This window comes from Chaetomium globosum, genomic scaffold, assembly GCF_000143365.1.
Source record: "Chaetomium globosum CBS 148.51 scaffold_3 genomic scaffold, whole genome shotgun sequence".
NCBI lineage: Eukaryota > Fungi > Ascomycota > Sordariomycetes > Sordariales > Chaetomiaceae > Chaetomium > Chaetomium globosum.
The window spans coordinates 175,842-186,400 of record NT_165978.1 but is presented as its reverse complement, the minus strand read 5'-3'; the positions used below and the strand labels follow the sequence as shown (position 1 = coordinate 186,400).

The 10,559-nt window shown below is 54.3% G+C and overlaps 3 protein-coding genes across 3 annotated transcripts in view; 1 reads left to right on the top strand and 2 right to left on the bottom strand.

The window, feature by feature from the left end:
• Window positions 1-199: 199 nt before the first annotated feature.
• CHGG_05327 (uncharacterized protein) lies at window positions 200-4,207 on the top strand (the record flags this gene model as incomplete). The annotated part of the gene is made up of 7 exons (XM_001221421.1): window positions 200-207; window positions 278-1,587; window positions 1,699-2,004; window positions 2,060-2,169; window positions 2,389-3,095; window positions 3,213-3,567; window positions 3,647-4,207. The coding sequence occupies 7 exons, from the start codon at window positions 200-202 to the stop codon at window positions 4,205-4,207; spliced, it is 3,357 nt and encodes a 1,118-aa protein (XP_001221422.1).
• A 599-nt stretch (window positions 4,208-4,806) lies between these two features.
• Window positions 4,807-5,342, bottom strand: CHGG_05326 (uncharacterized protein; the record flags this gene model as incomplete). Its single annotated transcript, XM_001221420.1, has 2 exons — window positions 4,807-4,826; window positions 4,931-5,342. 2 exons carry the CDS (start codon window positions 5,340-5,342, stop codon window positions 4,807-4,809), a joined length of 432 nt encoding a protein of 143 aa, XP_001221421.1.
• A 3,484-nt stretch (window positions 5,343-8,826) lies between these two features.
• Window positions 8,827-10,559, bottom strand: part of CHGG_05325 (uncharacterized protein) — a gene marked incomplete at both ends in the record, with an annotated part of 2,138 nt that continues 405 nt past the window's right edge. Inside the window, 5 exons of the mRNA XM_001221419.1 lie at window positions 8,827-8,986; window positions 9,058-9,263; window positions 9,327-9,641; window positions 9,736-9,942; window positions 10,070-10,411. Coding sequence (XP_001221420.1) covers window positions 8,827-8,986; window positions 9,058-9,263; window positions 9,327-9,641; window positions 9,736-9,942; window positions 10,070-10,411 — 1,230 coding nt within the window. The remainder of the gene's footprint in view (window positions 8,987-9,057; window positions 9,264-9,326; window positions 9,642-9,735; window positions 9,943-10,069; window positions 10,412-10,559) is intronic.

The window sequence follows — 10,559 nt, the reverse complement described above, 5'->3', positions numbered from 1 at the left end:
CCATTTGCTGTTGGGTGCAGCCAACGCGTAACGATGCTGTCGTGGATCCCAAAACGGGAATCGGCTTCCCTGAGGGAACCTGTCGGAACGGATAGGACATAATATCTATCTGCATCATAGCATCTCCTGTAACACATGGATGCCCTTTTAGTCCAGCCTGCCCATCCCTCTGCCTCACAACCCATCCTGTTCCAGGAGCATGGCTAGGTGCGAGAGATAACTGCGAGCGACAACCACAACATTTCAACAGCCAAAGTGAGCAACACAACCTCATGAGAATCGAACCTGCAGCCGTCCCCGGAAAGGACCAGCCCACGTTACCAAGTAGCATGGTTTCCCAGGCGTCGCCAATCGAACCCCATGACAGTGAAGGGCCCGAGCCTTTTGGGAGGTCATGGCACCACCCAGGACAGCGCCAAAGGAAGATGAAAGGTGCCAAGGCCCTAACCCGATCGTTGGAAGAGCAACGTGTAAACCTTCTCGAGAAAATCAAGGAGGCCGGTAGGGACTGGCCCAACCGACCGGGAATCAAGGAGGCGGCCCGACCGTGCTTGCGGGGCGACAATTGGACCATCCTTCACTGGGTTCTGTGGCGGGCAGATCACGGCACCAAGGGCAGCGATTTATCCTGGAATCTCGAGGCTTCGCTGGCCTTGGTCCAGCTCTCGTTACAACTTGAGCCCGACCTGCTGCTGGCAAAGGATAAGAAGGAAGATACCGCCTTGCATAAGGCTTTGGCTATGGCGAGTGACGCTGAGCCTGATCAGCACTTCACCTTCGAGCAGCTTGCAAACTGGATGTGCAAAAGCGCTGGCGATGCTACGGTCAAGAAGGTGCTCGACATTACCAACTCTTTTGGAGAGACGTGTGTTCATATCGCCGTGGTCGGGCAGCTCGAGATCGCCAACAACCTGGTGCTGCTCTCAGACGCAAGAACGCTCTTGCGGCAGCGCCGTTCCGAACAAAAGGGCAGTGTCCAGAACAATACCGCCCTGCACGATGCCGTGGCATACGAGAGGAATATGACTACAGAGGCCCGCTGCAAGGAGCAGGAGACATGCCCAAAGTGTTCCGAGGCCGAACACCACATGTGGAAGAAGCGAGAGCGGGTGCTCCAACTGGTCAAAAACTTGATCCAAAAGGCCCCGAGCGCCTTAACCATAATGAATTCAGACAACGAATCGCCTTACCGATATTACCTCGCTACCAAAGCATATGCAACAAGCCATGGAAATGCTGACGCCGGAACCCAGGGGAGGACCATACAGTCGATTCCCGGAGTAAAGGAGGATGGGATGAGGTCATTTCCCCAACCCAGAATCGACAACGCCTCCCTTACTGGTGACATGAAGTTGGGTATGAAGGCGGAAAAGCCAAAGCCGGACCAGCTGCTCGGCGGCCACACCAAGGCTTCCCTGAACGGGGAGGACGGAGGATCGGAGGAACCTGACGAGCCAACAGAACAATGTCCGAACCCCGTTCCCTCTGACAGCATTGTCGCAGAGGTGGAAAGGTATTTATTCGAGGGCGCCTTTACGCTCGGGGGTTTTGAAAAGGCGTGCGAGTGTTTCTTTGGGAAAGTCGGCGGTAAGTTTTCGGCTTTTCTAATTACCTAGGTACCTACCTGCCTACCCGCACATGGAGTCAAGATATTACGTAACTTGAACTGACGTTGTCTGTTTTGGTCCTATTGCCTAGACAAGAACTACAAGGATCCAAACTTCCGGCCAGGTCACGCCCTCGGGATGGAGGAACAAAAAGGCTACAGCTTCTTGAAACCCCCCAAGATCATGTCGCTGGTCGATCTCATCGTCCCTGTCACAAAGCCTGAGCCACAAGAGCCGAAGACGGCGCACAGGTCGCTAGAAGAGAGCCAGCAAGAATTCAGGAATCTATCTCGTACACTGTGGGAACAAGACATGGATGCCATGCGCGGCGTCTTCGGGATGCTCGCAGGCATGGGGGTAGAGAGGATCCTGAAGCTGATAGTCACAGATGACGCGGGTAGGCCCTGCAGCGACGAAGTAATCGCGGATTGCATACGTGACTTTGATGTTAGGTACCTTGACTGGAGGAAAGAAGACTTATCAGCCCACACGGTCCTCGCCGCGGCTCCGAGGGTTGCCGAGCTATGGCTGTACTCCAGTGGCAGGAATGCCGTCCTCCAAGGTTGGTCAGCAACTGATGGCCTCTGTCACTTGCATAAGGTGGGTATCACCAATATAAGTCTCAAGAGGTTCTGGAGCTAACCAAGCGCTTTATCGTTATTTACACAATAGATGACGACTCTCCATTTACGGGCACCCTGGGTGAGATGGACCCCGGGCTTGCTTCTATCGCGCATGTGGTTCCATCCACAATACTGACACTTGTCTCTATTTATGAAAGGGCTTTGAGAGTTACGAGAAATATATCGAGAACATCCAATCGTTCGACACAAGGCTGAAGCAGAACATTGCTCATTCGAGGTTTAGGCGGGTCCTCCAATGCAAGATGGAGACCTCCAGGCACCGTCTAGTATATGAAGAAACCCAACATGAGAGAGACAGTCGAGAACTTCAAAGTGTCCAGGAACATTTGGCCGAACTCAGGGCGGAGCGCCACGAGGTTCCCAAACTGGGGGTTAAAAACGAGCAGACTGCGGATACTGAGTCAGATGCCGAGCTAGCAGAGGAGATCGACGAATATAAGGAGGAGGAGGAATATCTGGTGGATAACCTGGAAAAGGCTCAGAAGATCATGGAAAGGTACAGAACCACGCTCGAATCTACGTCGAAGGAATGCCGACAGCTGGATCACCAGATGGCAGACTGTCTCAACACACGAATGCAGTCTATTAAGGTCTTTGAAAGCAATCGGAAGAGTCACATCTCAACCGTGAAGGACGGAACTACAGTTGCCTTCAAGCCAAGCCCGTACCCGCCTTTATTGGGGAAGTCACTTCAGGGCCACCATCACACCTTCTTTCTGCTCAGCCACGGCAGCGTGGCGTCCAACTTTGACCTCAGGACGATCATGGATGACCCTCCCAGAAAGAAGACAGTTGACGATACGGAGATCGCATTGGAGGAAGTTGATGAAATAGAGGCAACTACGTACGTGCAGCCCCCCCCCCCCCCCCCCCCTTTTTTTTTTTTTTCAAAAAGAAAAAAAAATAAGTCCGAAACCATGGATTTGTCACACCACCACTAACCGTGCGCTCTGTTACTTAGGAAGCACCGTTGGCTTGAGAGTGTCGACCAGTTTGTCAGCAAGCTCCCGTATGACGGTGGCCGCGGAGGCGAAACGGATTTCCGAGTCAAAGTAGCTTTGATCGATGACGGTGTAGATGCCAACCAGGACATCTTTGCGGATATGTTTGGTCCAGAGGGTTGGCCGGTCCTAGAGCCAGGAAGCAAGCGCTACCCCTTTTACAAATCTGCGGCCGGACACGGCACCGAGATGGCCAAGTTGATACGCAGGGTGTGCCCTAAAATAGAGTTGTACGTGGCCAAGCTGGGTGATTGGACCGACCAGGAGAGGGTAGAGCGGCTGGGAGAGGTATCGACAGCTGAGAACGCTGCAAAGGTATGTAACTCCACCCTCCATCCCTCGGTGCTCATTCTCATTGCTGGACGCTAACTACGTCCTGAACCCCGATTATCAGGCGGTAGATTGGGCAATTCGGCGACATGTACACATCATCTCAATGAGCTGGAGCTTGGTGAAGGTGGACGCAAACAAAGAGCAGATTGCACTGCTCGATAGCAAGATCCAAGAGGCTGCCAGAAAGGGGATTATCATGTACTGCGCAGCCGCGGACCAAGGTCAGTACGGGAGTGACCTGGAGCTCTACCCGGCGAGGGCAGACACAAAGCACGTCAAGGCCGTGGGGTCCGCGAGGGAAAACGGTGCGGCTTCTACGTCTGTGGACCCCTCGCAAGTCGAGTACCTGTTTCCGGGCGAGGAGATCGAGGAGCTGGGGAAGCGAAAGGGAAGCTCCGCAGCGACGGCTCTCGCCTCGGGCCTCGCCGCGCTGGTCTTGTGCTGTTTTGAGAAGCAGCTCGGCAAGGGCGGCTCCAGTCGGATTGCGAACCCGAAGAACATGCACGAAGTCTTCGAGAAGCTCAAAGCGAAGGATTCAAAGTGGGTAGATGCAACTCGGCTGTTCAAGGAAGGCAATACCATTGAGACTGTGGTGAAGCTCTGTACCAAGTGGATCACCTGACCCAGTAAGATCACTTGCATTAGGCTGGGGTGGTCTAGAAGGTTCCCGCGGAACGCTAAGCATATCGGAAATAGGATGGCAAGTTAGACAGCTGGATAGGTAGTTAGGTAGGTACTGCCTAGGCAGCTATTTAGGTAGCGAACATCTCAGTCTCAGCAGCTTCCCCGGTAGCAGAATCAAGACCCTCCGCAGTCTCCATGGCAGCTGGCAACGGCTCCAGCGAAACCAACCGGAACTCCTTTCCCACATCGAATGCACCCAGGCGTGCTAAGTCGACATGGGGTGGGACTGTCGTCGCCACCTTGGGGTCAAAGACAATGGGCGTATCAACCGGCAACTTGCCCACCGCCCTGAATAGCGTCTCCTTAAAATCATGCAACGGTGACACACTATACGAGACCTTCACCGTCCCCAGAAACTGCCCATTGTCCTTTGGTCGCCGCTTCAGTAGAACTGCCGTGCGCAAGAAAGCAGGCACGCCACTCTCCTGCGACTCATTCTCCAGCATCACCCACCGCACCGCATTAGGCCTGCTATGCCCGGGCCCCACCATCGTCATACTCCCCGACAGCTGAATCCCATCCGTCCTATTCACGGCATCACCACGCTCCCAGTAGACCTTCGGCCCCACGGTAACAAACCCCCCAAACGTAAAATTCACACTGAAATCCACCCCCTGCTGCTCCACCACCTTATGCGTCGTACGGTGATACCACGACGTACCCTCAGGCGCAACAGCAAGCACCTCCGGGTCCCAGTACTGGCGCCCGACGCCCTTATCCCTCAAACGCCGTGCCTCCGGTTCCGCATCACGACGGCTCCCATGCGCCGCGAACGACACCTCCAGCGTGACCTCGCGAAACCGCCGGTCGAGCCGCAGCCGCTCGGTGCTCCACTCAAGGACCACCAGCGTGAGCGGGGTTCGCGTTTTGCTGCCGGGGGCGTCGAAGCCGTGCGCGACGAGGGGCATGCGGCCTTTGACGGCCATGCGCGCGGCCGAGCCGACGCGGTCGATGCCCGTGGTCCATTCGCGGTGGGGGATGGGCTGGCCGTTCTCGTTGCGCTCGTTGTCGAGCCGGAATTGGGCGTCTTCGAGGTTGGCGTCGCTGAGTGGGATTTCGAACTCGCGGACCATGGTGGTGAGGGTTTCGTGCAGTCTGTTTGTTTGGAGATGGTGGGAGGATGGGGTGTGTATTGTGTGCACGGTGTGGGTTTCGAACCGGGGGGCTCAGCGGCAGCAGCCCGATGGCCGAGAGAGGAGAGGAGAGAGGGGAAATCAAGTCCCAGGCGCTACGGCGAGGCTCTGGGACTTTGACGGCGGCTCGCCGTCATTTGAGGGTGGGTCAAGTCGTGTAACCCATCTCTCTCAAGTTGAACCCCTTCCCGCCCAATGATAGGTGCAGATACGTACTTTATCGATTTTACCTGCTTTCCAATGGCTGTTGTAAGGTACTCGACATCTCAAGGAGGTATCGTAATTATTCGGTATGGTGCAGGCAGGGGATGTCCAAGATGTCCAACTGCCTGCCCAAACATCGTAATAGTCACCCCCTGAATCATGAAAGGACCTGCAAGGCATCTGACCCATTCTGATTTTGAACATCTTCTTCTCTCAGAACAGCCCAAGGCTAGCAAAGACTTTTGAAGACCATGAACGGTGTGTGGGTATTGTGTGGGCTTTAACTGCATAACTAGCTAACTGCGAAAACTAGACCGCCGTGCCACCGAGAACAACTTGATTAAGGAAGCATTTGGCCTTGGGCGGCTGCGAATTAACCGCTTCATAAAAGCCTCTGCATTTATTGTTGCCGCAGGTGAAGAAGGGACGCTTCTCTCCATCTTCCAAAGGCGAAGGAGGAACACTTCGCTTTCACCGGGTCCGAGAGTCAAGAAAGTTGAAGAAGGCACACTTGATTCTCCTCAACAAGCTGAGGAAACCGCAGTTTACTTGTCCGGAAAGATCATAAATGTTGGCATGGTTGGCCCGAATTGGGATCTAGCTCCCTACCTCGAAGCTTAGGTAGTTAGGTATTTGACGCATTATAAAACAGTCCAAACTATTGACTAACTAAGAAGTCAAAACACCCAAATAATATTCTATCAAGTTACAACAATGACAACTTCTCCGCATCCATGGTATTAAAGCCATACCGGCTTGGATTTTACTATTACCGCCATAAACGCAGAAGGCCGTCATTGTGGTAACGCTGTAAGAAATCCAGAACAGATAACTTAGTAGCACAGCGGGGTTCTATAGGGGGTGGCATACCTTGTTGGGCCTGGAAACTTGCCCCAATTGATTTGCATGCTTTTTTCAACATGCCGTGCCACAGCAACATACCGCTGCGTGCCACCGCAACATGTGTCAGAATATCGAGGTGGAGTCTTCGGATATGAAGTAAACGGGGCATGTTTAGCTTAACCATCACTTCTCATTTCGACGGGTAAAAACCCCAAGGGGACCCACATGTCGGAGTCTGAACGAGGACACACCGAAAAATACAACGGACGCGGAACAAGCGCGGACAACAACCATACTTGATTGCCTGATTGGACCAGTGAATCCCGTATTCTGACAACATGCCCTACCAACCCGCCCCACCTTTTCCAAAAGAATTGGCAACCCCCTATAACCTTTCTGAAGCCCTGGATCAGTTACAGGTACCAACCATCAACTTGAATATCGAATTTGGGAACGAAGAGAAATGGGTGCAATCACGGGATCGAATAGAGGCACGCGCGAAGAGGGAAAAAGTGATTTATTGAACTAGGTACTTAACTGAATCAACTACATTTAAATGATGCGGTGCTCCTTCTTCCTATGAGGATATATAGTTATCTCGAGTTGGAAGCTACGATGTTCCATTTGGTGGGGAGGGTGGCATAGCATGTTGGCATGGCATGGCATGTTGTTGTGGCAAGGCATGTTGGCCCCGGTAAGGCATGCCACCAAATTGATTTTCCCACTACGGTAGTTATATTGGATTTGGCAACGACCCGGTAAGCACGTGTGAGCCAGCCACGCCGTATTTCAGCCCACGGACCCAGCTTCTTCTCAGGTTGACCCGCTGCGATAGCACTGAGCCCTGTCACCGTCGCACTCGTCTTTGTGCTCGTGCTCGAGCCCATCCTGCGATGCTCCCAAGGCGCGGTAGGCCAGATGATGCCGGGGTATTCAGATGGGCTTTCAGTTCTGAGCCCGATCACAAATCTTTCCGCTCGGTTACACCTGGACCATGAGTCAACGGCTCATCCTTTGGGATTCACGGATTTTGAAACCAATCACGTTCTGGCTTGCTGACAGGACTCAGGCGAATCCGAGTCCGAGCCCGCAAATTCCCGGCTGAACTAACTGAAATGGCCGGAATGGGCCGACCTCCTTCGGAAGATAAGTGGCGAGTGCATTGCTCTCACAATTGTCAGCAGGGAGGAATATCCTACATATTTGAATTCCAGTCCAATCTGACTCCGCAGATCGCCCGGGCCCCCTGTAAGGTCAAGTGCTTCGGTTTGTTTTTCCTCATCAACACACATTGAACGCAATGGCTTCTCATGATAATACGCCAACCCAGGCTGCACAGCCCAAGATCACACTTTACTGGTTAGTGTCCACGAGGTTTACCAAAATCAACCAATGCCGGACACTAACATGGCCCATTCAGGCTCAATGAATCTCGAGCACAACGCATCGCCTGGCTGCTCGAGGAACTCAACCTCGAGTACGATATCAAGGTCTTCTACCGTAATGAAGACATGCAAGCTCCCCCTGAGCTTACAAAGCTTCACCCACTCGGGAAGTCGCCCGTTGTCAGCATTAAGCTGCCGGATCCCACGGATCCAACCAAGGAAAAGCAGATCATCCCTCGCCCGAGAGCGGCGTGATCGCAGCATATCTAACTGAGAATTTTGGACGCGCGACATCCCTTTCTCCCAAGAAATATCTCGACGGGCATCAGGGCCAGCCTGGGGCCGAGACAGAAGCGTGGATACGCTACCAATACTTCCTGCACTACCCCGAGGGCAGTCTGATGCCGCCTCTCTTAGTGTCGCTCATATTGTTGAGTAAGTCAGACCAGTTTTCCAGTCGAGTAGCCGTGGCTTGCTAAAAATGGCGCGCGGTAATAGTCCTCAAGGGGCCCAAGATCCCCTTCTTCATCCGCCCCATCACGTCCAGCATCGTCGACAAGTTGTTTGAAGCTTTTGTCATCCCAGAAATGGCCAAACACCTCGGTTTCCTCGAGTCGCAGCTGGAATCGTCTCCCGGAAATGGACAGTATCTATGCGGCTCACACCTGACGACTGCCGACATTCTCCTGGCTTTCCCGCTACAACTGGCACTGGGTGGGCGCGGCGTGGGCAAAGGTGAGGGGACAATGAAGGACAAGTTCCCGAAGCTAGGGGCATATCTGAAACGCCTCGAGGAGGAGCCCGGGTTCAAGCGGGCTGAGGCCAAGACTGCAGAGTTTGAAAAGAAGACGCCAGGGAAAAAGAATTAGGTGGAAATCCCGCCAGATACCCTGCGGAATCACCAAGGCTTGTATGATGATATCCTCCACCTTTGTTGGGCCGCTAAGGCTTGTACTATCTACTGTTACAAATAATAATCACTCCAATCCAGTTTACCTCTTCACCGGCGTAAGGCGCAGGAAAAGCTCCGTCTTCTTCCAGATGGTGTATACCTTGGCCTCCTTCAGCCAGTTCTTGCTCCGCTCCGAGAGCTCCATGTCAAACTCAAACACCATACGAGCCATGACGACTCTCATTTCGGCATATGCAAGGCTAGGTAGCCAGATTAGCAAAGTCTCATTCCACGGGGAAGAAGGGCCGCCGTGGTGAGGGGTGCAACTTACTTCCTCCCCACGCAGTTCCTCGGCCCAACACTAAAGGTCTGCATGGCGTCGAGCCGGTCTCCGTCGATATCCTTTTCGTCCCGCTCCTTCGCTTCGCCGAGATCGGCGTCGATTTTGTTCAACCACCGCTCGGGCCGGAAGGCGAAGGGGTCGCGCCAGTGCTGGGAGCTGTGGTTAATGGCGTACTGCTGGATCTCGACAATGGTCTAGCGGTCAATTGTTAGCATCCCACCGCTCTGCTAGGTTCCAAATCGCTGCTGGTCGCTTACATTCTCGTTCACCCACTCGCCTGCGATCATCTCACCTCCCTCGTGCACATCACGCGGGAGGTTGCTGACAGCCGGGGGGTAGCGGCGGAGCCCCTCGTTCAAACAGGCTAGGAGGTAAGGCAGCCGGGAAACCGAAGCGATGGTGATCTCGTCGGCGCTCTTGAACGCGGACCGCACTTCCTTGTTCAGCTTCTCGAGAGCCTCGGGATTCTGCAAGAGGTGGAAGGTGACGCCTGCCATCAGACTGGCCGTTGTCTCGGACCCAGCGGCGGCGATAAGGGTGGCGTTGGATTGCAGGCGTTGCAGGTCGAGGTTCTATCAAATCTCTGGTCAGCCCAACATCTCTCTCTCTTGGCCAGACCGTGAAGACAAAGCCCAGCCAAAGCAGGTAAGACACGGGGTTACTCACCCATTCCTCCCGTTTGCTCATCAGCCCCTCGAACAGGTCATTCCGCTCCTGGTCCATATCCAACCGATGCCGCAACTTCTTCTCCATCATAATCATCATCTGCTTGAACGAGTCCCAAGCCGCCCACTTGACCAGCTTGTTCAGCGCCCACCTAAACCCAGGACGTATCCCATACCGGCATACTTCATGGCCCACAAAAGTCGCCGCCTCCGAAACCGACCCCCGTCACCATATCCACAAACGGATGCGTCGTCTCGTCCTTAAGACACCCAAACGACTCCGCAAACACCAAATCCCCAATCACATCAAACGTGGTCCAGTTATACCACTTGACCATATCCACCTCCTCGCCCATCTCCGTCTTCCGCCTCAACCCCCTCATCAACTGATCCACATACTTCATAATAATCGGCTCATGCTCCCTCATGGAGCGGTCACTGAACCCGGCCGCCACGGCCCTCCTCAATCTTGAATGCTCCTCGCGATCCGCATCCAAAATATTCGGCGCGTCCATGCCATCCCGATCAATCAGCTGCTTGCGATAGAACATCTCACTCTTGCCATTCTCCCGCAGCGCGATATGATCCCCCGCCCGGTGCCCGAAAATGTCCTTCCACGCGCGCGGGTCGGTGTAGGACAGGTGCCGCGGGCCGATGCGCACCACGGGGCCGTACTTCTCGTGGAGAGCATGCACTTGCAGGGGGCCGCTACCGGAAGCGATGCGCAGGGCGTGAGGGATGGGAAGGGCGCAGGATGGGGAGTGGGCCCGGGTACCGGCGTAGGGGGGTGCAGGAAGAGGTTGTAGAAGGCGAGGAGGAGGAGAA